The 26407-nt window shown below is 44.2% G+C and overlaps 2 protein-coding genes and 1 pseudogene across 2 annotated transcripts; 1 reads left to right on the forward strand and 2 right to left on the reverse strand.

Moving 5' to 3' along the window:
• Nucleotides 1-894: 894 nt before the first annotated feature.
• LOC120288128 (2-methoxy-6-polyprenyl-1,4-benzoquinol methylase, mitochondrial-like) lies at nucleotides 895-4082 on the reverse strand. Its single transcript, XM_039301543.1, is given in 9 exon segments — nucleotides 895-1252; nucleotides 1593-1701; nucleotides 2095-2166; nucleotides 2562-2706; nucleotides 2802-2960; nucleotides 3523-3584; nucleotides 3679-3805; nucleotides 3970-4036; nucleotides 4038-4082. Coding segments are annotated over 9 exon segments (873 nt in total). The 5' UTR covers nucleotides 4068-4082; the 3' UTR covers nucleotides 895-1150.
• Nucleotides 4083-10192: 6110 nt separating this feature from the next.
• Nucleotides 10193-13163, reverse strand: LOC104418679. Its single transcript, XM_010030086.3, is given in 4 exon segments — nucleotides 10193-11445; nucleotides 11555-11893; nucleotides 12468-12707; nucleotides 12710-13163. Coding segments are annotated over 4 exon segments (1413 nt in total). The 5' UTR covers nucleotides 12920-13163; the 3' UTR covers nucleotides 10193-10821.
• An 8924-nt stretch (nucleotides 13164-22087) lies between these two features.
• On the forward strand, nucleotides 22088-22828 carry LOC120288130 (annotated as a pseudogene).
• The last annotated feature ends 3579 nt before the right edge of the window (nucleotides 22829-26407 follow it).

The following is a 26407-nucleotide window of genomic DNA, read 5'->3' on the forward strand; positions in this document are numbered from 1 at the left end:
GAAAACTGCTCGAATTTTCCGGCTCCGATTATTTTGATAGAAAAGGATAATTTAAAAATCATTTTTAAAAATTAATCACTTTTATTGCTTAAAGTAATTAATTAATTAAAAATATTTTCGATAACAATCTATATATAAACATTTTCGTGAATAATGAAAATGTTGTTCAATCATTCATTTTTATAAGTTATACGAACGATTATTTTTACAATAATATTATTCGAATTACTTATATTTCACAAAATGAATCAAAGCTAGTTTTTTCATGATTTCTGAATAGGCGTCTCATACATTATTCTCAACTTGCCTAGTATATATCTCAATGATGATAGTACAACTCCATGTCATCCATGGATCTGACAACAGCAATGGGGTGATTTTGTATTGGCTCTCTCAATTTGGATTCTACGGTTGAAGAACTGTTAATTTTCCTTCATAAACCACAGCATTTCCTTTAATTACGGTTTGAAATATTTAAAGGATACAGTGAATTGTTTCATGAATAAGAAAATAAAGATTTTACCAGCACAGATGATCAGTTCTAAGGATGGATCGGCTTCCATAAACTTAGTTTGTGATCCCATCTCCAAAGTTTTAAAATGGGACTGGAACGGCCGGTTCCTAAGCTAGCCGGTTATACGCCTTAAAAATTGGCCCATCTTATGTTTTGAACCAATTTTTTATAAAAGAAATATTACAATTGCATCAATTCACTATAAAAGTACTAATTCATTAAGTGATTACGCTATTATTCCTTTACATTGAAAATTATGGTTCAGTTCTTGATAGATGCAAAAGTTTTTATTTTATCTCAAAGAGGCTTGAAAACCGATTCAATCGTTCTGGTTCCCCAGTAAAGTGCTCACCTCTATTTACGACTAGGTCGAAAGCAAAGAACAAAAACTGTCTTGCTGGAGACATGACATTGAAAGCATTCAACCGAACACTAGAGCTCATCTTGATTTTCGCCACATCAAGATACAGAGAACAGAAAACTCTCAAAATCATTTTATGACATGAACAGAATGTTCTGAACGGTACATATCGCAAAGTAATCTTGTGGATTGGAAACCTGAACCTACAGATTAATGAATCAATTCCTTTGTCACCATAGCCAAAATCTTTTCCAACAAATTTCGTTTACGTCTGACTAGAGTTTCAAGCCTGAATGGATGGCAACGACTCCCCCGACAAGATTTTCGTACTCAACCTTCTGAAAGCCCGTGTCAGCAATCATCGAAGCAAATTTTTCCTGCATTTATAAACTGCTCAGGTGAGTACTTATTTGAAGATAGACCAATAGAATTAAAAAGAGGGGCATCGTTAAAGAGAACTCAAGCTATTTCGTCTTAACAGAGCATGCATTGATATGTTTATTTCGTGTTTTGGCCATTCCATTTATTGATTCATTAACTAACGATAAAGTCGTCCAATGTATGGGCTGGTGCTTTTTGTACCTCGTGTGAAAACTCATATCTTGACCATATATGTATAGCTTTACTTGGTCACATCTCTAAAAAGTGCGATGGGGCATAAGCAGCATTCCATTCCGCAAATGAAATATAAAAGAAAACAAAATGAAGAGACATTACCTGTGCAGGAAAGCGACGGATGCTCTCAACTAAGTATTGATATGATTCACGATCGCCCGCAACTAATTCTCCCATGGCAGGAATAAGTGAGAATGAGTAGTAATCATACCTGCATGGGGGCAAAGTCAGAAACTCAGATCAAAAGGGACTTGCAATTGAACAAGAAAATGGCTGTAACCTGTCAGCATTCAGGTTCCAGAATCCTAATCAAAGGTTCTCAATTAGCTGACAAAAATTTTATTCTTTTTTCCACGAACTTGAAAATACCATAAGTACAGATTCCAGAATTTCTCAACTAATAAATGCTTCTAATGACTGACCAAAAAAAAAAAAATGCTTCTAATGACAACTGACACAGTGCTAAAGACGTCTATTGCCTAAAAAAGTATGAAAGTACAATAACAGAATCCTCCATTTAATAAAACAAAAGAAAATGAACTGCTAGTGAGTGCCGTTAAGGAATCTGTTATATGTCAGCAGTCAAGGCACTCAATAGACTCACAATTCCTTGAATATGGGAGTATCCACATGGCTCAGTTCAAGGCATAGGAATCTGCCTCCTCTTCTAAGCACCCTGTTAAAATAAACATGAGCGAAGTTTCAATGACAGTAAGATTTCCCCCAAACCAACAGAATCCTGAAAAGAGCAATGACATTTACAACCTCAAAAGTGCATTAATCCCCCAAAAATTTATGTAGAAAATCCATCTTTTACTGGAAATCTCATTAACCTCCATGATCTCTATGCACACTTTTGTTTATTTTTAATTACACAAAATGGTAGTTGGCTAAAGGACTGTTGAAAGAACCAAAGAAGAGTAATGACAGAATTAATAATTTAAACTTCATCAAACCTAGTGACACGGTATCCCCTTAAACTCAAATTAGGTCCACTTACACAAAACTAAATGAGAACCCTGAACTTCGTTTTTAGTATGTTGACAGTGATAAATGCTAGGGAACTCATACCTATGAGCTTCAGCAAGTGCTTTCTCGATGTGTGTCACATTCCTAATCCCAAATGCAATTGTGTAGCCATCCATTGAATTATCTTCAAATTTCAAGGCTTCTGCATCTCCCTCCACCCATCTAAGGGCCTTATTGTCTCCAAAACCTAATAATATAGGACAGTAAAATTTTAGCCTCAAAAGAAGATCACCATTCTACGAGATAAAATTCAAATAAAGGACCTTCCCTTGCTCCCCTTACCTCTCTCTATGGCCCTCTTTTTACCAACATTTAACATGTTTGGATTAATGTCGCAGATGTATATTTGAGTTTCTTCATGTAAGTAATCCTCTGTAGCATCCTGCAGTGCTCGATGTCTTGTACTGTTTATATCTTCCAGAATCCTGAAAGCAACATCACCTGTCAAAATCAACAAAAAATGAAAAGGAAAGATATCAACTCAAATCGGGATCACCATATTCATTCGGAACAAAACCATAAGAAGTTTGCCTTGCCAACCCAAGGTTCCTTCCTCTTCCAAATAGTCGAGAGAACTAAAAGTACTTTCAGTCTATTTAGGATCCAGTGGATCCTAAGTCCCTAATTTCTTCATCTGTATTACTACGACAGTAGCAGGAAATTGAAAACCTTCCTCCATTACTGGTTTCCCATTTGAGCAAACTCGGTGGGATGAAAATGCGAAGAAGTTTAGTAGAATGCATCCAAATACAAAAAAACAAAAAAGTCAAATTCTTGGGTGATATCAGACTAACTAAGATCCCTTTGAATGTAATGTGGTGAAGGCCTGGGCAGATATCATCAGCAAAATGAACAATCTTGACATCCCCCACTCCATATGACAGAAGTGCAAATTCTTATTTTATGATATGATCATCAGAAAGAAGTATCTATGAAGAATCAAGTTCCATACTATCATCAATTTTATATTCTGCATGTCAAATATTCAAATTATTAAGCTAACCTGTCCCACCGGCCACATCAAGATGCTTCATTCCAGGGAAAGGGTGCAGCTTGGAAACTAGTCTGAAATATGTCAGAACACAAGCCATAGTGTGAGGGCAAGACGTCGTGATGCCAATCAAAAATGATCTACCATGCAAACTACCGCACAACTGACCTATCTTTCCATAGCCGATGAAGGCCAGCACTCATCAAATCATTCATGAGATCATAGGTCGAAGCAACACTCGTGAAGACATTCCCAACCAATTGACTTTTATCCTCTTCACGAACTTCTTTGAAACCTGGGAAGAGGGCGGGGGCAAACAAGCTGTATCCCATAAGCAACCAATGGCAAACAAGACAAATTCTGGGAAGCTCTCCAATTCACGGGAACAGCAGCAATTTCACATCAAAAATAATTCTCAACAATAGAAATGACCCAATTCATAGCAAGAAGAAGAGATACCAAAGCTGGTGGCGTGTGAATGCAGCAGAGGCTGAAGAGAACATGGGCCGCAGCTTACTCTGCAACCTCAACCTCCTAGCGATCATCCTCAACGCCATGGCAACTGCAAAAGATTGACCAACAAAAACCCCACAGCGTAAGCCCTACCATTCTAGGTCCCTCGCGAAATCAGCAAACTTTCATGAGCCGAAACAACATCACGGCGAGCCAGAGCATGACGAGAGGCAAAAAAAAAAAACAATCAGAGAGATCAATGCATCCACGCGCGACCCAAAGCACAACTTGAAGGGAAATTCGACGGGAAAAAAGATCGATGCATCCATGCGCGGGCAACAATCATGAAGAAACGCAACGGATTCAGGAATCGACCGCATTTCGACTATGAATTCAGTAACCCTCACCAAGCGCCGATTGCAAGATTCGAAGAGCACGAGGTGGGGGCTGCCGAGGAGCAGGCGGAACGATGCGAGATTTCCTCTCCGAAGCTCGGGCTCTTCTGGCTTTTGCGTCGCCGCATGCGACGGTTGGCCTCCCAGCGCGGACGATTTGCGGAAGAAGACGGTGACGACCACGAGTGCGGGCCTCGTGAAGTGGCGGCGGCGAGCCCAATTTCGAATTCACTGGTGGGCCCCCATGGAGTTCCTGAATTTGGGCTGCGATGGGCTTGGAGGACTGGACTGTATAGTGGACCGGCAAAGAGATTTGGCGAATCAGGGCCCAACGTAAAAAATACACCATAGGATGGTGCCACGTGAATAGGGATGAGCATATCGGACTGCCCACCCGGATTGGATCAGATTGGATCGGCCAGTTTGGTCCGATTCTTAGAGGATTGGTCCAGTTCCGGTTTGGGAGAAAACCGGATCGGACCGACTCTTTCTTATTAAAAATATATTTGTTAATTTCTTAAAAATAGCAATAAAACCTAAAAATAGTAACAACTCTTGTATTTTTCTTAATTTTTTAATTTTCTTACTAAGTGATCAATTCTATGGAACCTAGTTAGATTGGTCAATTAAGTTCGGTTCCTAATCCTAGGATTGTCCAAGTCTAGTCTTGATCCTTAAAAATTGGGAATTAATCCTCTCGATCCAGCTTTTCGGTTCTTAGGTGGAACCGGATCGGATAGAGAACCAATCACTCTTACACGTGACAAGACCGACCAATGAGTTTAGAAATAAGAGAGATGCGTGGAAGAAAGTAATCGTGCATATTTCAATATATCATAATGAAGATGACATTAGCACATTTATAGGTTTTATGGAATGACTAAATAAGATAACATAGCAATTAAAATACGCATAATCTTGAGAGATACTGAAAATCATCATAATCATCCTAAATATCTCTAACAAACTAAAAATAGAAATTTCAGAATCATAGAGTACAAAATCAGTCAAGATGTAAATTACGAGAGCGGTAATATGACCAATCAACTATATCACGTTGAACGTGAACCATACGCATAGAATGATTTTTCTTCCTTGGCATGGTTATAGATTTCAAATCGCGGCGAAAGCAACAACACGATTGATCGGATATAACACGTCTAAATCTTATGCATACAATAATTTTTCTTCCTTGGCGTGATCATAGGTTTCGATTTGTCAAGGAAAGCAACGTTGTTGACACCACCCACCGCAGGCCAGGCCCACTCGTCTTGGCAAAGCTAATACGACTGGAGTCTTTAAGTGGGGATCGGCATTGATGTAATGAAATTAATCAGTCGTCTCGTTTAAGGAGCATCCACCTGACACTACAACGGGAAAGAGCAAATGTTCGTCCTTCTAATCTAACTCCAAGATGAAACGGAAAAGAAAAAGAAAAAGGTGTACTATTTCTTTTGAAGAAAAAGATCGCGTCTTTAACGCTGCGAATGCATGCGATTCCAGCTGAAAAATGGGCGATCAAGGGAGAAAATATTGGGTACGTCTTATGTAGCCAGCGTGGCAAACAAGAAGGCGGTGGGAGCGCGACACGTGTCCTCGTGGGACCCATAAAGTCAGGCGTCGCTCCTCGACTCGGCGCTTCTTCCTCTCTCCTCTAACTCTCGTCTCGGCTGGTGGCTCGGCTCGGCTGGCAAAAGAAAGGACGTCCTCTCCTCCTGACCTGCACTCTCTCTCCTGTCAGAGCATTTATTGCGGAAACTTTTCTCTTTCCTTCATTTGAGAAAGAAAATGGCCGTTCGTTCCTCTTTCCCTCTCCATTTCTTTCCTTTCGAATTTTTGAATCGAAATCCTCTCTCCGCGCTCGTTGTTGCTCCGCCGTGCATCAAGCGGCCGTTCTCCTGCCATCACCAACGAACCACATTACGGCCGCCGCTACTCCGGTGCTCACTCGCTTCTCTCTTCGGGTTCGTTGCTGCTCCGTCATTGTTCCGGCGTTCCCGGGATCGCAGATGCAGCACGCGGAGGAGAAGCAGCCTCTTCGAGCCCCCTCAACGTCGGCGACGTCGCCCGCCAAGCGAGACTCGCACACACGGAAGGCTCGGAGGCGAGGTTGCTGGAGAAGCCGGTGCCGAGCCGCCCCGTCGTGTTCGACGCTCCTCCACCTCCCTCTCGCGACGTCCGCTCCCTCTCTCTCTCCCCCTCTGCGAAGTCGTGACTCTCTTCCAGCGAAACGCGACGCCGACGGCCCTCCACCTTTGCCGGTTGACTCGTCACCCTCGACTCCGACTCCGACACCGCCTCCTCCCCGAACCCGACTCCGACGCCGACGCCCCTTCACCGGTTTGCCTCCGTCGGTGTCGGAGTCCGTCGCCCGACGCCGACGCCGACGCCGATGCCCCTTCGCCAAGTCCATGCATCGCAGAAAATGGTGATGCCAACCCAACATTACTTATTCGTTATTATCTTTGAGATAATCTATCTTCGAGCAAAATAAAACTCAGGTGCCGTGGCTCAATGTTGAATTTCTTAAAGGGAGGCAACCGGCGAAGGGGCGTTGGCGTCGAGTCGGGTTCGGGGAGGAGGCGGCATCGCGCGTCGCGCCGAAGTCGGAGTCGGAGTCGAGGCGACGGAGTCAACTCGGGCGAGGTGGAGGACCGTCGGCGTCGCGTTTCGCCGGGAAGAGAGTCACGACTTCGCAGAGGGGGAGAGAGAGAGCGAGAGCGGACGTCGCGAGAGGGAGGCGGAGGAGCGTCGAACACGACGAGGCGCCAAAGACCCGGCTTCTCCAAAGCAACCCGCCTCCGAGCCTTCCGTGTGTGCGGGTCTCGCTGGCGGGCGACCCGCCGACGTTGAGGGGAGCTCGAGAGGCTGCTTCTCCTCCGCGTGCCGCATCTGCCCGATCCGGAACGCCGGAACGAATGACGGAGCAAAGAACGAACCCGAAGAGAGAAGCGAGTGAGCACGGGAGCGGCGGCCGTAATGTGGTTCGTCTAAGGTGATGGCAGGAGAACGGCCGCTTGATGCACGACGGAGCAACAACGAGCGCGAGAGAGGGGATTTTGATTCAAAAATTCGAAAGGAAAGAAATGGAGAGGGAAAGAGGAACGAACGGCCATTTTCTTTCTCAAACGAAGGAGAGAAAAGTTTCCACAATAAATGCTCGACAGGAGAGAGAGCGTGCAGGTCGGGAGGAGAGGACGTCCTTTCTTTTGCCCGAGCCGAGCCACCCGCCCGAGACGAGAGTTAGAGGAGAGAGGAAGAAGCGCCGAGTCGAGGAGCGACGCCTCGACTTTATGGGTCCCACGAGGACACGTGTCGCGCTCCCACCGCCTCTTGTTTGCCACGCCGCTGGCCACATAAGACGCACTCCAATATTTTCTCTAGAGGAGAGAGGAAGAAGCGCTGAGTCGAGGAGCAGACGCCTGACTTTATGGGTCCCACGAGGACACGTGTCGCGCTCCCACCGCCTTCTTGTTTGCCACGCTGGCTACATAAGACGTACCCAATATTTTCTCCGATCAAGGAGGTGGAAAAAACTGGTGACGATGTTTCTCTCGCGCACGGCCGCGTACGGCGGTCGGCATTGAAGTTTGCAAGGATCGTTAATATCCTCTGGCGTTGGTACGTGTCTAAGCGGCTAAATTCTTTTTGCTCAAAGGTTTAAAAAAAGCGAGAAAAAAGAGCGGCAGGGAAGCTTCACTCGGGTTTCCCTAGCGTTGGACTTGGTACCAGCACCGAGCCTTCATTAATGCCAAGTCATTGTCACTTCTTACAAGGATCATTAATACCCCCCCTCGACCCCCGAGAAGTGGAAAATACTCGTCTTTGCCGACACTCCTGTCATTTATCGTGCGAGCCCCGATCGAGAACATTTCCACTATTTCTGCAGCGATGCTGGAAGGTGGTGGTGAAAGCAGAGAGCATCGGCGAAGTGGGGTGCCTAGAAGTCAATGCCCGTGTAGATTCGGAAGGCAAGCGGGGTGCCGGGTGGTCCACATCTGATTTAGGGAATCAAGAACGGCAAGTACCGAGCTAAACCCACGTATCTTTAATTTCAGAGCAGGGCGCCCACGAGCGTTCTTGGAGTTCACGTCTCTGAAGTCCTCTTCAAGTCTACGGATATTTGAACTAATTGGGGGGGTGGACAGAGCAAGTCAAAATCCTAAACTTTGAATTAATGCATCACTCTCCAATCTTTATGTTTTGAGCGGCATCCTGCATCTAGATCCACGAACTTTCGACTGAGTACCGGTTAGTCCTCCATACGAGAGGACCACGAGCTCGGCTCCAAACAAAAGGAAGCCAACACTTGATACCTTTCCAGAGGAAAAGAGTTTGACAGGCACGTGAACGACTTGGAAACTGGTACTGGGAACCCAGAAGAGTAGGACGAAGGTGACAAATTCTGATTAGTTGGAGGATAGTATGGAGAGATGACGTTTTTGTGGGAGAATTGAGTAGTTGGAGAGCTCAATCAAGGCCCCACGTTGGGAGAAATAACTAAGACCGGCCTTCCATATTTTGTCATCATCCTTACCATTAGCTAGCTGCGGGTTTGAAGAATGATTTGCTTGTTTTCAAGACTAATGAATCATGACCCAGATTTTTTCCCTTTCTTTCCCCTTGACCGAAGCAGGGGAACGAGCTATTGACTATGGAGGGCCTCCACAAACCTTATTCTTCTCGACTGGTTTGCATCACTGAATTTAATATCTCAAGTCGAGTCCATCATTGAGAAGGGAAGTGAATTATGTGCCTGAGGCAAGAGGAGAAAACGTGTGTATCGTGTCCCTTTGATCTTTTAACGTTGAAACTCCTCTATCAAGTAATTGTCGGTAGCCTCGTATCTCTTCCCCATGTACAGAAAACAGGCGGGCCATGGAGGGGACTTCTTTCTTCTGCCTATCTCTAGACTCTAGTTGTAGCTGGGTACGGTAAGTTATGCATATGGTATGGTGAACGTTTTTGGTCGAATACTGTAGTGATCTAGATGTGCTTAGTAGAGTGCTTGAGGAAATGCATCGGTGCGGGACAGTACTACAAAACCATTATTTTGAAAGGACATAACAAAGGGCAACGACTCGTTAGATGTTTTAGCCACTCCGTGGAAGCTGCTGAACTATTTCGAGGACAAGCATCTATCGAAAGCACTTGCGCATAGGTACAGGAGTTTCTCCAGCCTGTAGATGGGTCGATTGCATGTCGAATGACGAAACTAAGAACATCATACATCTACTTTTTTGTTCGTCCCCTGGTTTGCCACTAGTTCATCACATCCTATTCCCCCCAAAAAAACGAACACTTGGCCTTCGCCTTCACCCAAAATTGCGTCATTGGAGTAAATTTTCTAGCCGGGAAGAAAGATAAAGAGTCACGGGCCTATGGCGTTTGCTGTGCAGACTCTAGTGCTTCCGATTACTGTTTTAAGGGGTCATGACCAAAAATTAGCTTGAAAAACGCAAGGCTACCTGCAGCTAACAGGCACACACCACAACAGCTTATCAACCAACGTTGTGGTCCCAATGAGCAGAGGGACTGTCAACAAAAGCGAAGGACATTTGACACAAAGGGCGCAGGGCCCCCGTGGTCCAAGAAGACGTAGACATCTCCCACCTGGGAACAGAATAAAGAGAAAAGCTAACCCTGCCTTCTTCACCATGAGAGACTGGTAAAGAAATATCAAGCGCGTGGACTCGACTCGGTTCAACTTACTGAAATTGTCCCGAAAACACTCTTCACCGTCGGATAGACATCTCTGACAGAGAAAAACAACAATAAAGGTTGTCTACAGACTAAGCTATAACCAACAATAAAGGTGAAGACTACAGAAGGAGAAGAGCTGGAACTCTTTATAAATGAGCCATTTCATATATTGAATTACAATGCCTTTGTTCACACCTTTCAGTTTCAACAGCTGCACTAAAAGCAAACAACAATACAATCAGAACCCTAACAATCTTACCCGGCAAGAGGAAATTCACTTCCACCAGCCAGGCATGTGACCCAAAAGTCCTTCAAAAGTTACCACACGACAGTAAAAACCTCAAGACCATAAAACTGACAGAACTGAATTTAGTTTTGGACTCCTAGGGCAGATAGCAGTGTCCTTGTTACCACTACCGCCACTCATCTAAGGAAAGGAATACCCCAGAATATAGTCGAGGGTAATGGCTCTGCCACATCAAAGCATTACCATCTGCTTTCTTGAATGGAAGGTAAACTAAAAAATAACCTCCATTGCTCTATCCCTACCTGGAATGTCGAGCTCCAACTCCCAAGTTGGATTCTGCACCAAAGAGTATAAAGATTCATCTAGGCCCAGGTCACAACCAGTGAATGATTATGCTCTATTTACAGACTAATAGAGGCATATCAAAAATCTACCCGGCTCCTACCTAATATAACCTAATTTGTCAGCCAATTAAAACTATCAACAATTGCCCTATTGTTATCCTAACAGTCACTATACTTCCATTCTCCAAATCACATTATCAGTGCAGCTATCATCTGCTTGCTCTAATGCCGCAACTTTGGCCCGATATGCCGAGAGCGCCAGTGCGCTCTTTCCCCTTTCATCTTGATGAAGCCCAGAAATGTCACAAATAGATCCAGATCTCAAATCTGCCGGAGGGATGAAACAGTCTTCTGAGAGACCTGGCACATTAAATGCAACCTCTTCGATTGTCCAACTTTCTTCCATCCTTGTTTTGGTATGGCTCATTGCAGTTTCCCCAAACCTGAAAAGGGTCACCACGGAATGCCCAGAATGGGCAATCATGATACCCTCCACAGGTCTGTAATCATGAAGGTATGAGTTGATCGTTGTTTCCCAATAAACAGCATCTCCACCACCACATTGAATCCGAGTCAGATGAGAATCCTCCAGGTAAACCAGAAGTCCTGTTTTCTGGCTAAAATAACCAAATAAGACATGCCTTATGATCTCTGCAGGCCCCTCACTCCGGGCCTTTAATGTTTGAGGGTCAGCACAGAGCTTTAAGATAAAGCAATCTTCGCCGTTAAGTTTCTTCTCACCAACGCACCTCGCATCAGCAAACAGACTCACAGTGGTTCTAGGGTCGAGACCCTGTAAACAGAATCATGGCCAACAAAGAATAATTAGCAAAGCAAGGTCACTAACATCACACAATCACCCCAGCAGAGGAAAAGGAGAAGAAAAAAGCAATAGTTTTCACCTGAAGTGCACGGCGCAAAGGCCTAACTGGGCCTTTCGCCGTGTGTGCGCCAAGCCATGGTGTGTGTCGCCAAACAAGTTTGCCATTGCAGCCAGCATGAACTTTACTTCCTCCAACTGCAAGCTCCACATACCACATATCTGGATCCATCTGCCAGAGCACAAAACCACCCGTGTGTGCAGAATTCCTGTTCTTGATCACCTTCGAAACAGTTTCGAACTCTGAAGTGGTCATCCTCACCTTTCCCATCGCATAGGCATTTTTAACAGAGTTCTGGAGCGTCTGCCCGCCAGAAGCGGCCGTGTACTGTTGGAGGATGTATTGAGCAGAAGAAGTTTCCTGAGACGCAACCCACGATAAAAAGTCAGATTTAATTTCACACAGTCGAAGTAGGCGTCACATGAATGCTCAATAGCTCCAAAAAGCAACCAAATCAAGCCCCTCATCGAACAGCCCGACTTACTCAAAACCCATCGAAATAAGAAAACTATATCAGGTTTCCATTTTGCATTTGGCATGCATAGCTTCTTAACCATCTACTAAAATTGCATGAACACGGATCACAGCGAAAAACAGTATGATCAGTCTCCAGTCTCCACTCAGTGACAAAAGTTCTTCTCCCTAACCGTGCAAAGTCGAGATTCTAAGAATAATAGTAACCCACCACTCGATACTAGTAGGGTAACAACTAACGATACATACAGTTTACAAAAGAAAGCGAACGGATGCTATAATGCATGGCAAGAACAGTGCAAGAAACCGTCCGCAATCAGCCTCCCTCGCTCACCATTAACCTCTACAGACCCTTTTCCCATCTGTGGTTGATCTTGAATTTAAATCGCTTCGACACCACCAAGAACAGTGCCGAAAGAAAAGAAAAGAAAAAAACAGGAGAGAGAGAAAGAGGTCTGACAATGGGAGTGTCCTTGATACTGAGAAGAGGCAGAGGGTCGAGAGAGCTGACGTGGACCGGCGCGAGGGGCGCGCCGAGCACCCCGAGCAGCACCCTCAGATCAGACCTCCGGCACGCCGCGGCGCTCACCGACGGCGCCCTGTGGAGCTGGCCCTTCACCCACTGGCCCAGGCGGCCCGACCCGTTGTTGCTCCTCCGCGGGTCGCCCGCCTCGCCCCCGTCGGGATCCGGCCCCTCCATCAGCGGCGCCAGCGCCTCCCCACGGGCCGCAGGCTCCCGGATCTCCAGGCCACCACCTGGTCGGGGAGGGACGCGAGGCCGCCGCCGCCGCCGCCGCCCTTCTTGCGGCGGAGCAGGCCCGACATGGGGGACCCGCTCCGGGAGCGGGACGGGGACAGGGTCCGGATCACTTCTTGCTTGAGGGACGTGAAGAAGTTCTGCTTCTTCTCCATGCTCGACGACCCAGAGAAGAAACGAGCACAGAGAAGAGAAGAGAGAGAAAGATGGTGCGAACTTGCAGCAGCAGCAGCAGCAGCTAGAGAGAGAGAGAGAGGGGCTAGAGAGAGAAAAGGGAGGGAGTTCTCTTCTTCATGAGAGAGAAAGAAGAGAGAGAAAGAGGTCGCAGGAAAGTGCAGGGAGCGAGAGTGGGAACAAGACTTTGGTTTTTGAAGTGTGTGCGAGGGAGGAGCGACTGGAGCAGGGAACCGGGAAAAAAGTAAGCGTGCTACTGTGTGAAAACAGAAGCGGAAGAAGAGGCCCGCGTTATAAATTATATTAATTTCTTTATTAATGCGTCTTCTTATTTTCCGTTCGGCTAAAGTAATGATTAGAATAATGCGGCCCTGATATAGAGGACCCCCCCAAACAAAAAAATCGGAATTAAAATCGAAGACACCCCTAAAAACTGGGATTATTTACGGCCGCATACTTAATTATGGGAATAGCCCTTAAAATAGCAATACATATTTGCAGGGTATTTGTGGGGAAGCGTGTGATCAATCACATAAACGGGAGGTATAAAGCTTGATTCCATACGGTGAATTTCGACTTAGTTCCTAGATCGAGATTGTTAAATTAACCGCATAAAAATGTACATGATCAGGCAAGTCAAGCCCGGAATTTTAAAGAAATCTGAGTTTCCAATCATTCCGACGCATTGATTGCGCCGGATCGGTGAAAAATCGAAATTCAGTGGATCGGGCAAACATCATGCAAAGACGATGAGTTCGACTGATCTCGGGGGGTAAAACTTTTTATGAATTGACATCTAATTTATGGGAGGACAACTAGGTAATTTCCTAATAATTTGGGGCGGGTGGCGATCTACATGCACCGAGGATATTGGTGCGTAACCGTCCACGAGCCAGTTTGAATCGGAACGAACTCGAGGCGCGATGAGGACACGCGCGGTTGAGGCTCTTTGGTGCGTACGCGCTCTCGTGTGCCGATCGAACGGGGGGGAGCGACGCGCGTGGGTCGCTCGACCCGCGAGATCGGGCGCCGGATCGCCCTACTCGCGGCGCGTGAGGACCGTTAGCCCCTGGCTACTGCTTGTTTGAAATGTCCTTTCTACCCCTCCCACCTTCCTGTTGGTGCGCTCCAGCTAAGGCTACCCCCCCGTGGTCAGTCAAGCACGTTCTCGGGCAGTCAACGGAATCAGAGCTTAAAAAGTGCTGCATAAATAACGGATATTTTGAGAAATACCATGATTTTATTATTTTATTATTTCTGGACGTCTAGATTTTTATTTTTTTTATTTTTTGGGTCAGATGGGCGTCTTGGTTAAGAATGCCTAATGATAGTGCCGTCGTGGCACCCACGAAGCTTAATTGTGAGAAATCTCTTTGTTTTCTCAGACCTTAAGTATCTCGGCTCAGAATTATTAGTACTTAGATTGATAGGCTCGCGAATGGAATCGAATTCCCTAAATTTGCTCTATGATTTATCTTGTAAAATGAGATTATTCAATAAATCTTGAAGTTACCATTATGTTTCGATACTTATAGCGAAGCATACGGAGAGTTGACTCTTGAGTTTTTCGGTTACCTCTTTAGTCAAGGTCGAGCGAGTGGCACTCGGTTGGGTCCGTGCCGTACTCCAAGCACTTACTTTCAAGTACTCTTGAATGTCAAGAAAATCCATGACCTATGATCTTTTCATATCGCATCATCAAATGATCTTGAGGGTACAACCAAGATAAAAGGCGATCAAACAGAAACACGAGATCTAAAACAAACTGATGTACAACACGTGTGCAACTCAATCGATCAAACCCACTTTAAGAGGGAAGCACTCGATTTTTCGCTACAAAACCGATCATGATCAAGACTATTGTCTTTTGTCTCAATTTATACAAATTCTAAGTACGCTTGAGTCTCATCTTGTTCGGCACACCGTGTCAATTTGTGATCCAATGGCGGCATGAACTTCCTAGGCTGTGTTGGGTATGGGTATGGGTGATCGGGTCTAAGGTGGATAAGGCCTAAACCTGGATCATGTACCCAACCTTACTATAACCGAGTCCCCTTTTTTGGACCTTGTATCGGTGAGGAGGGAAGCAAGTGAGGAAGAGGAGGGACGAAGAAAGAATGCCATGCGTGACTAAGAGAGTCAAGAGGAAAAATGTCGTGTGATTACAAAAGTAAGAATAAAAATTAGGGAAGAATAGGATTTTGAATTTCTACTTACAAAACTGGTTTCAAAATCAGTCTGAGACCTAATTTTCGGGTGGGTAATCATTCGGAACTAGTTTCCGGATCAATTTCAACGGAAACCAGTCCCTGACTCTATTTTCTGGGTGAGCCGGTCTTGTTTCCGGGTAATACCCGGTTTGGTTGCACATCCCTAGTGTTGGGCCATCAGCATTTTGGAAATTTGGGGAAATCAGAAAAGGTTGGAGGAGGGGAGCAAAGGAAGGTGGTGGCGCACGAGGAAGACGACGACAATCGACAGGTCGTGGTCGTCGGCGGGACATGCACGTCGTCTTCTGCGCGGGGAGGTGATGGATCAACTGTTCATCAGGCGATGTGACGAAGGAGGCGAGGAGCATCGGGCCATGTGACGACGAAAAAGGTCTCCCCCGAAAAAGCGCGTGCCTTTTTCTAAAAAGAGGCCCTTGCCGTGCCCATCTCCGGACGCGTTTTCTCCTCCTTCCTTTTGAGCCCCTTTGCCTGGGGTTTCTTCTTCCCCCCCACTTCGATGCGAATCGTTTCCAGCTATATCCCTCACCGGAAATTCTACGCCTTCTTTTTCCCACCTGAAAATGACTACTCCTTCTTTGGAGAAGAATCCCACTCCCACAATCAAAAGCGTGGAAGTGCCTTCCATTGATCTAGATTTATCCTCCCCCTCACGGCACACGAGTTCAAGATAAGCCGACCATGCCCGATGTCATTATCGAAGCATCCTGTGTTCAAGCATCTAACGTCACTATTCCACGGGATTTATTTGCTTTTTCTACACACGTCATCTTCCCATATCCATAAGTTTAACCTTTTGCAATTGGACATTCCAACGATTATCATCGATTACATGTCATCGAGAGCGAGTTTTTCTAATTACTATAGGTCTCTCTACTTTGTTCGATTTGTTTCATCAATGCAGAAATTCTACTGCCAAGTTTTTCTAATTACTATAGGTCTCTACTTTGTTCGATTTGTTTCATCAATGCAGAAATTCTACTGCCAAATAGCTTGGCACTTGGCACTCGACTTCAAAAGAATTGACTAATCAATCCAGCACTATCGGTTCGGATGCAGCAGCAATCATGTTCGAATCACTATGTTTTCTTTTTCTTTGAATGGTAGTCACCGTGTCTTTCACCCATGCAACTTTTAAGACTTAAGTTTATCATCTTGCAGACGAATCTTTTACTCGATATGCGTGAGTCCAACGTGGTTTACATGCATACACATGAGAATTAGTCCAACAGTGAAAAGATGCGTCGTCGTATCGGACTTGAAAACGTGGGATTAACAACTAACCCCTTGGACATGCTCAAAATAAATAAAAGACCAAGTCAAAATCAACGGCAAGTGGTCTTCTACTTTACAACTTGACACGTTATTGCAAGCATACGTTGTCGATTGAATTTCGATGGTAGATAATTATACTAAGCGTAGAAGTAAAATAACTGTTGATGCAATTTCTTTCTCTCTTTTTTAGTGGTACATAAATTGTCTCGAATAATGTCGCCTCATTCATAAGCATTGGTTCCCCATGTCGCACAATATCTTCCGAAAGGGATTTCATTCTCGTAATGTCCGGCAGCATCTCATGTGTTCTGCCCGAACCTCATGTGCACCGTTTGGACTGTTGCTGCTGCTGCTGCTGCTGCTCCAGAATTCATGTAATGTTATGGAAGATCATGGGAGTCCCATCATGGACCGAACTCTATCATTAGAACATGAAATATTTTTAACCGCATTGTCCACGTCCCACCGGAATAAAATCCCCATACTATCATGCGAGTGTGCATGATCAATTATGAGGCCATGGTGGGCCAACTGATTGATGCCGATCCATGGGGTCGATGGTCCTTGCTGATAATAGCTCCCACCTAAGAAAAATCAAGCGCAGCGACTAGTATAGAGGGTTGCTTCCAGACAAAGGCATTCACATCAAGAAGAATCTCTCAGTTTCCATCACGTTGTCAGCTCTATTTGTCGTGGAAAGCCTGCATCTGACGTGCTCTTGGCCGGCAGTGAAAAGACGTACTTGAGAAATTAAGCTAGAAATAGGTGGAGGGAGACCATATGTATATGAACAATAAGTGGGTTTGCAGAACAAAGTGGGTGCAGATAGAGGCAAAATTTGACTCTAATACCATGTCCAGAAGCGGAGGGAGACTGCATACCTCATGGTCAACCTCATTGCTTATATCGGATCTTCTCTTTTATGATTTAAAGTGCCGGAATCCAAGGGTTTGTGGTTCTTTAGGCTATCGAATTTGTTATTTGCCGTGTCTTGCCACTTATGCTCCTGTAGTTTCAAGGAGTTTGTCCATTTATTTAAAGAGTTGCTACCCGACATGCTCTTCTCCTGACCAAAAGTGGAAATATTCCCGTTCCCAGATGCGTTCCTCATCACGCCTCGTGTCGTTGTGTACAGTAAAAATTGGGTAAATATAAATACCCAGATGATGAATCTACACAAAAAGGGTTTGTCCTCGAGTCCGAAATGATGATAGCGCTCAAAGGTCTCGCCACACCAACCTTCCTCTTTACGACTTTGGAGCTCGTCTGCACGTGCAGTGCTCTGCTGCCTCCTCTTTTTTTAAAGCAATATGTTTTGTTTTTGCTTTTTATCTGTTTTAACCGAGCGACAGATCAAGAACTCGTGAATCTTGCGTACGGAATAAGATACGAGCAAGAGGGAGAAAGGGTGCATAGGCTAAGGGCAAAAGCTTACCCACATTCGATTGCCTCGATAATCGAACTTGTGCCCTACATCTACATCGCGCGAACTTCTTCGTCTCTTCGATACACTAAGCTTTCTCATAACTTTAAGCTGTGTAAATTCTTACAGATCAGATTATCCGAACTATGGTTTATTTCATCTTAAGCATGATTGATTCTGTTAGTTAATACGGCATGAAAAGTGGGAGTGTCCCCACTTGCGGAAAGGGACCGGTTAAGAGGAGATGGAGACCACCGAAAGGGCCCCAAACGCTCGACAGTGAAACACAACTTTATGGCTTTTTCACTCCCAACCAGGATGAGATAGAAAGTGCAGCTTAAGCATGATTGATCAAGGAAGAGCAGAAGGTCTCTCTCTTTCACCATCTGGTTGGATTAAATCCGAGGATTGCGAGGGTTGGATGGGCTGTGAACTGTGAACAAGACCTGATATTTTACCTTATTCCACACGAAGGCGACAAACCTCCCTTAGTTTATAGCCAAATCAGCCTCTAGATACTCTTTTAAGAGGTCTTAACTTTTCCCAATTGTCTCGGTCTGCTCAATATCCTCCTCTCCTTTTCTGCTTTTCACATGATAATGTCCCCAAAAGATCTCTCTCTCTCTCTCTCTCTCTCTCTCTCTCTCTCTCTCTCTCTACCAGTCCTTGGTGTCAAAGAGGGGACAGTTGGGGCAGTCAAACGTTAGTTATGGGGTTACTGCTAACCCCTGTAATAAAAAGCACATAGCTGGGGATGGATATATTTTACTATGTGCTTGGGGGGTGCATCAGTGTCTTGATACGTACGCCACTTAAGCAAGGGAGCTTACACTTGAATCTTCTGTCGTTCAACCTGACTGACTAGCTGGAAGAAAGAAGGAAACCATCATGCCTCCCTGACTCGTTGTGTTGTACTACTGCGGCATTTAAAATCTTCAGGAGGTGGGGCTCGTGGCTCGTCGGTGCTTAACTTCTCCCGACGTACACGGCTCTCGCGCTTCTTGTTTTGTCCCTCAATGGACTTGACTTGAAATTGCCTAAGGACTTGACTTGAAATGATGGTCGAATTTGATGTATGAATTCATATGTTTGAGGGATGGTTTGGTGGGTCTTGTTTCGACAGACATTGACCGTCAAGGACGGGGAAAAGGAATTTTCGGGTGCTGAAGACGTCATACCCCGAATCCCGTCTCTTACAAAGAGGGAAACGGGGCAGATGCACAAAGATAGAAGCGGTTTACATGGGTCCATGCTTAGTCGCGTCGAAAGTTCGAATACTCCGTGCTTTTGGAGAAAATTAAGAAGAAACTATGAACCGGAAACAGGTTGTCGCATGGTCGGGCCTGGCCTAAAGTGTCTTTCACAAAAGAGCTAGAAGGCCGAACAACATGATCGGGTTTTTGATGTGTTACTAATTGGGCCTTAAAAGAAAACTGAAGTTGACAATTTCAGCAAACGAATGAAATGAACTGGATCAGCGCCTCGTTGACAGGATCAAATGAACTCACTGGAGTTTCTGCAGGTGCCAAAGCCTTGATTTAATGTGGCGTTGTTTGCACAGATCAGATCGAATGCGATTATACTGGGCCAGAAGTTCGTGGGTTTTAGTAGTTTGCAAGCCTTCTTCATGGGCTGCAATCTGTTTAGGGTTTCTATATCTCCTCCGGGCGCAGTGCATCACCTCGACACTTAAGAAAGTGACCTTTGACGTAAACCCACGGTCTATTCTCATCAGCAAGAGTAGGTACTCATGGTCGCTACTATCATTCTTTCGATCGTTTTATAGAATTCCAAAAGGAAAAATATGGCTGAGAAACTGCGCTTAGTGGCATCACAACTAGCTGCATGGAGCAAAAAAAGATTCCCCAATGCTTATAAGAAGATCGAAGAGCTGAAAAATGAACTTCAAATTCTAATGAATTCCCCTACATTGAGTTACGATCATCAAAGAATTCAACACATTCATAAAGAGATTGAATCTCTTTGGCGCTAGGAGGAGATGTTCTGGAGTATGCGATCCAGAATTAAGTGGCTGAAATGGGGGGATAGGAATACAAAGTTTTTTCATGCTACAACCATACAACGGAGAAATAGGAATCGAATTTCGATGCCGCTGAATGCGGAAGGACAATGGGTAAGGAATGACGAAACTCTCAAGGAAATGACGGTGGATTTTCAAAACCTCTATACATCAAGGGGTCCAGGAACTTCCAGCCCATTTTAAATCAAATTCCAATGTCGGTTGATGCGGCTATGAACCTTAAACTCACTACACCGTTACTATGGAAGAAGTTTCCGAAGCAACCAACCAGTTGGGAGCTATTAAAGCTCCTGGGCCGGATGGTCTGAATGGTCTTTTTTTCCAGCAGATTGGCAAGACATTAAAGGAGACTTTCTTCGGGAAGTGCAACTTTTTTCGAGACCGGAACCCTAAATCCAGCCTCAATAAAACCCAAATCACTCTCATCCCCAAAACCAAAACCCGAAAAGCTAGAACAATTTCGGCCCATTAGCCTTTGCAACTTCGCATACAAGATCATCTCTAAAATTCTAACGAACAGATTGAAACCTCTACTACCAGACTTAATAACAGAGGAGCAAAGTGCCTTCGTGGGTAGCAGGCAAATTCAAGACAACATTCTAATCGTACAGGAAGTTCTCCACAGATTCAGAACTCATGATAGAAGGAAAAAATTTCAAGCCATTCTTAAACTAGACATGCAAAAGGCTTATGACAAAATAGAGTGGGACTTCCTTCAGGAATGTCTCAAAAAGATGGGCTTCTGTGAAGAATGGGTGCAATGGATTATGCAGTGTGTCACTACAGTTTCCTACAGCATTAGGTTTAATGGAGAATCCTTACCCTATTTCAAGCCAACTCGAGGTATTCGCCAGGGAGATCCTCTATCCCCTTATCAGGGTGCAAACTCCTATGCCTTCATTATAGGTGATTGATTTTCAAAAGCTCGAACTGTTGAAGGAAAATATATGAATTTCCAGTACAATTAACACCATCCACTTTGTCTCATCACAAGGAAGAGGCTTGAATCTCCATATTTAAAGTGTATTGTGATAAGGGGGAAGAGAGAGAGAGAGAGTAGATGGAGTTTTTACTGATCATAAGAACCTACAATGTTTTGGGTACACAAAAACAAAAACCATATGCATCCGATCATGAGCCCACTAAGACTTCATTTGGCAACCATATGGCCTTGGGCCTTTGGGCCTCTAATTTAAGGCCCCTTGGTCAAAAGTCTTAAGGCCTTTCGCAAATTCTATTGGGGAGCTTTGAGGAAATGCATTGTATTTCCTAGCTCCTCTAAAGTTCCTTATATTAAGGCACGTGCATAGGAGATTTGGATTTTAGCATTTTAGGAATATTAATATTTTTTCCAATTTTACCCTCATTAAATTTTTAAAATTCAAAAAAAAATTTCATCATTGATCATTTTTGCATGATGTTGTCGGTAACGCTAGATCTAACGTTGATGAACCTTGCTTGAGATTATGCGACCTCAAGTGGCCCTCATCTAAAGTCATGCGACCTTAGGCAATGGTTGATGAGCCTTGCTTGAGATTATGCAATCTCAAGTGGCCCTCATCTAAAGTCATGTGGCCCTAGGCAATGGTCGATGTCAGATCTAACTCATCAGCAGCCCAAGTCCTTCACCAATTGTTTGAGTTTTTTGTTTTTTTAATAAATTAGCAAAAGTCCGTTAAATTAGTTGGTTTCAACTTTCCAATGCACTTTTAAATAACACTTTACCAAATACTATTTATATTTATATAATAAAAAAACCCTTTTTATAACAACCATCAAATATGATTTTAGTGGCGGAAATAGGTAGGCTCACAGCCTGCTCCGCGTGAAGACAAAAAGGAGGCAAAAAAAGATGAGACGATAGCTTTTCTTCAGACGCGCACTGCAGGAAACCACGTGGGCCGGGCCCGATCCAGCGCGACTTGTCCCGCAATTCACCTCCTCGTATTCCTCTCCCCGCGCAACTGCAGCACAACCTCACCGACGATCCCTTTAACCACAGCTGTTCTTGCCTTTTCCTCTCGTACATCGTGAGGAAACGCATGATCCAAGTGGAGCAGAACAGTAAAATAGTAACTTCACGTCTAAATACATGTCACCGCATTAGCAACTTGCATGAAATCCTTCCTCAGACCCCACTTCTACTCTCTCCTCCGCCAATATAAGTGCCTGCACACTCTCCCTCATCCTTACCATTCATTGCCAACACAACCAGCTCAAACTCCTCCTCCTCCCGGGAAAGCAGCGACCAAACCATGAAGCTCCTCTTCGCATTGCTGCTCTGCTCCCTTCTCCTGACCTCCATCTTCATGGAGCCCGTCCTCGGCAAGCCGGGTGAGCCTCAAACCTACCCACTTTATCATCTCGGTGACCTCTACTCTTGCTATGCTTACCTACTGTGTACACAAAAGCACCGGGCACTTGCAATGTAGTTTCTACATGGTGGTGTGACTAGCGAGGTGATGAAGTTGCTTTCTTTCTATAACTTTTCTTAATGGCGAGTGCTTGTGTACGTGCGACAGCATTCTGCGAGGGCAAGTGCCGGGCGAGGTGCGCGAAGGCGAAGGTGAAGGAGGTGCGCCAAGTACTGCAACATCTGCTGCGCCGAGTGCAAGTGCGTGCCCTCCGGCACCTACGGCAACAAGCACCAGTGCCCTTTGTTACCGCAACAAGAAGAACTCCAAGGGCAAGCCCAAATGCCCTTGAGACTCAGTAATTCCTGAGGACAGCTACAATTGTCCTCTTCTGTATAAGACACCTTAGCCAGCTAGCAACCCAGTAAAATGATGAGTGATTCTCTGAGATATTGCTCAATAATAACAAGAATAATAAGGGCAATGCACTGTCCTTGGTCACTGTACTATGCTGCTGTTGTCACCTCTGTGACTGAGCATTTGTGGAAGTTTAATAGCAGTTTAATTAAGCTGTTTCTCTCTCTCTCTCTCTAAGAGACACACAACTCTGTACTGTCCATTTTAAGCTTCTCTCTTCATTCTTGATTTGCCCTACCCAACATCTTTCAAAGCACGGATTGCTGTCTGGCCTTGTCTTCTTCATACTGTCCAAATCAAATGGTGGGCGACTGCGGATTCGAAGTGGTCACCACAGGGCCATTCGTCTATTGTCGTGTATAATAATGCTGGGGATGGATAAGTAGCCATATATATTACCTACTGCAGTTTGATCTCGGATACATCTCCGTCTTATATTAGTTTAATCTTTAGATGTGTCGGATACAACTGAATCTCCTTACGCACAAAGAAATAGATTGATTGTTATTGTCAAGTGAAGAAATAGAGAACAACTTTTCAAACGTTCCGTCTTATTTGATACAATGGAGCATCATTATCCCTGTATTCCTTCTAAGAACACCAAAATGGCCTTCATGGTTCATACTGCCATACTGTAAACACTGTATGTACCTTATCTCAACGTTGAAGATAACCTAGAAACTCTCTCTCTCTCTCTCTCTCTCTCTCTCTGTGTCTCTCTGTGTCTCTCTCTGTCTCTCTCTGTGCGTGTGTTTTGAGACTGAAGTTCAAAGTCAGTGGACGAACAACGAAAGAAGCAGCCAGTCAGTAGGGTAGCTACTGACTAGGTTTAACATGACCTGGGAAATTTCTAGGACTCGGCAAGTTGGCTAGGACTGTACCATCGCATGCATGTGCCTCTCATTGGAGCTTGTGCATTGCTGACGTGAAATTTTTTAAAAAAATGGAAAACCAATCCTAATCACCACTAAGTGCTAATTAACATCTTCATCAAGATTTAAGATTGTAAAATTCCCATTCAAGTGGCATTCTTTCTCATTTACTTTAAGCTATACCATAATATGAAAGCGGCATTCCTGAAATTCATAATCGTCTCTTGTAAACGCATATGATTACACAAACGGATCAATCATGAGCTTCCAACTATAAATGATTTGAAATTATGCATCTCGTGTTGGGCTCATGTTTTATTAGGTCATGAGTCTGCGGTCGATCCGCTTATGATGGGTTACGTATTGTATCCTTAATAAAGCACCCGGATTCGTTTCTTAGTTGTAAAGCAGATGGGTCACAAGGTTAATCGAAACTTTTATTATTATTATTTTTATGAACTTAGAGAGCGTGAATTACAAAAGGAAGGCGCTAGAATCCTAGAGGCCCGCCGCGAACGTGTACGCACGTGATCTTCCTCTTCAACCTTTTTCTATGTTGGGATCCATAGCGGGAGTTTGCAATTGCTATAAACGCTCGCTTTGATTTCTGAAACTTGTGAATTTTTTTATTTTTTACGTTGGTGTCTAATCAGTAGAGATTTAGCTCGGTCAGCGCCACGTCATTATTAAATATTAACATTAATTAGTATCTTTTATTCATTAGTTGACTAGAAAGCGCGATAATTCGAGGTTGTGGATCTCAAAGCAGCATAGCGCACCTAGAGACCTGAAGACCCTCTTTTATTGCGAATGCATTTGATTTTACTAGTGTTTTACTCGTCGAAGGCGGCGAAGTTGTCCAAGCAATCCTAAACATATCATATGAATTTCAATTTAATTTTAAATTTTTAAATTTTACCAATTTAATCTTAAATCTTTATAAGAACTTCCATTATAATTATTTCGGTTAATTTTCATAAGGAATGGGGCAATATACAACATAGAATGGTTGGCGATAATTGAACTTGCACGTCGGTAATTCCGGCAAAAATGGATTGAGAGGATTACATTTAAATTTTGTATATACATTTAGAACTAAATTTGCACAATTGAAAAGTTTATGATTAAATTAATTTTCATACAATAATTTTTAAATTAATTGGATAATTTTCTCCATCGAAAGCATAATGTTTTTCGTTTGCACCAGAGAAGATGAAGTCCATTCCCATGATTAGTTGTGAAAATAGTTGACAATCATTAATCAAGCAAAGCTTAAACTTTGATAATGTCGTATATTAGGAGAGAAAATATTGGGTACATAAGATGTGCCAACTCAACAAATTATTAACCTATTTATTGCATAACATGTGTCTCTCATGGGCCCATTGTCAAATATTTCGCCATTTGTCTCTCTCTCTCATAGAGTGGCACATTAGGTCACCTTCACTAAATCCGACGAGCAGATTCAATGGGGTCGGCTCTTGTGGCTAGGGTGAGGTCACTTGCATAAGATCTAGCGAGGTCAAGCCCTCGTTAAATCCATAAGCTGTGGAGGAGGTGATGACTCAGAACATAGAGGATCTCAATGATGCAAGTGCTTGGGATTGCGAGTTTTGACGACAGGCACGGGGGACTTGGGCTTGTTCGTGGACTCGAGGACCGCAAGGGCAGTGGGCGATTTCAATGGTGGAGCCGGTGAGGGAGGTGCAGAAGTCAAGCTCAGGTTAGGGAGGCAAAGAGAACGACGTTGTCGTGCGTCGTGTAGGTGAGGGAGAGGCTGGAGGGAAAAGGGGGTTACGGAGGAGAGAGGTGGCCTGCCAAAGGAACGAAGAAAGCAATGGGAGATGAGAGAGAGAGAGAGGGTAAAGAAGGAGAGAGAAAAAAGTATGATAGGTGGGACTTTTATGAACACACGTTCTTCCGTGGATGGGCTTTTCGATTTGTTCATTTGGCGTAAGCTTTCTGATGATATTTTCTATTACGATTATTAGGGCTTAAGGTGTCTTTTGTCAGCGAATGCTATCGTAGTGGCCAATCTTTCATGAATGAGTCAATTGGGGCTTAGAGGGCGATGGCCAGCATTGGCCAAGTGGTGAGACGGTGGCGATGGCGGCCAATGGCGGGGAAGATGGTGGCATACTTGGATCAAGAGTTCGGGCACGTGGGTGGTGTAAGGTTAGGTTTCCCGAGTTCTTCATATAATGGGGGTATTTCAGTCATTTAGTTGAGCGAGTATGTAATTCGTAATTTCGAAAATACGCGTATGTTTTTATTATTATGAGATGAAAATTGGGGCATTTTTTTTGTTGTTATTTTTTAATATTAAAAAAAGAAAGAAAAGCACCGAAGCATACCAAGCCCATGTAAGGAGAATCATCAACCCGAAGCCCACAGAACTTCACATGGATAGGCCAGTCTTCGGGCCTAGCGATGATTCAGCCGAGCCCATGATGCACAACTGATTCTTTTGGACTTTGCTAGGTAATTGTCAACATCAGTTCAAGACCTAAATCAAAAACGGTGCGTTCGAAATGTCAAATTCATCTTTTTGCACCTTTCTACATTTCTAAAGTTCATACGTACTTATAAATCTCTTAAATCCGACCATATGTCGTTACATCGACTAAGACCGGGCGGACTTGAAAGCTTGAATAGACTTAATTCGCAATTGACATGAAATTACACCATTAGATTCTTAGTTGACTTCGATTCTTTAAAACGTTTGTGGTTTATATAGCAGGTGAATTAGGTGGTGCTATTTATTTTGAACAAAGACCAAGCATGACATACACTATCTAAGCAGCTCATTACATTTACAATAAGATAATATTCTCGAACTATAAAACTCTACTAGCAGTC

Source organism: Eucalyptus grandis, chromosome 9, assembly GCF_016545825.1.
Source record: "Eucalyptus grandis isolate ANBG69807.140 chromosome 9, ASM1654582v1, whole genome shotgun sequence".
In the NCBI taxonomy this organism is placed as follows: domain Eukaryota; kingdom Viridiplantae; phylum Streptophyta; class Magnoliopsida; order Myrtales; family Myrtaceae; genus Eucalyptus; species Eucalyptus grandis.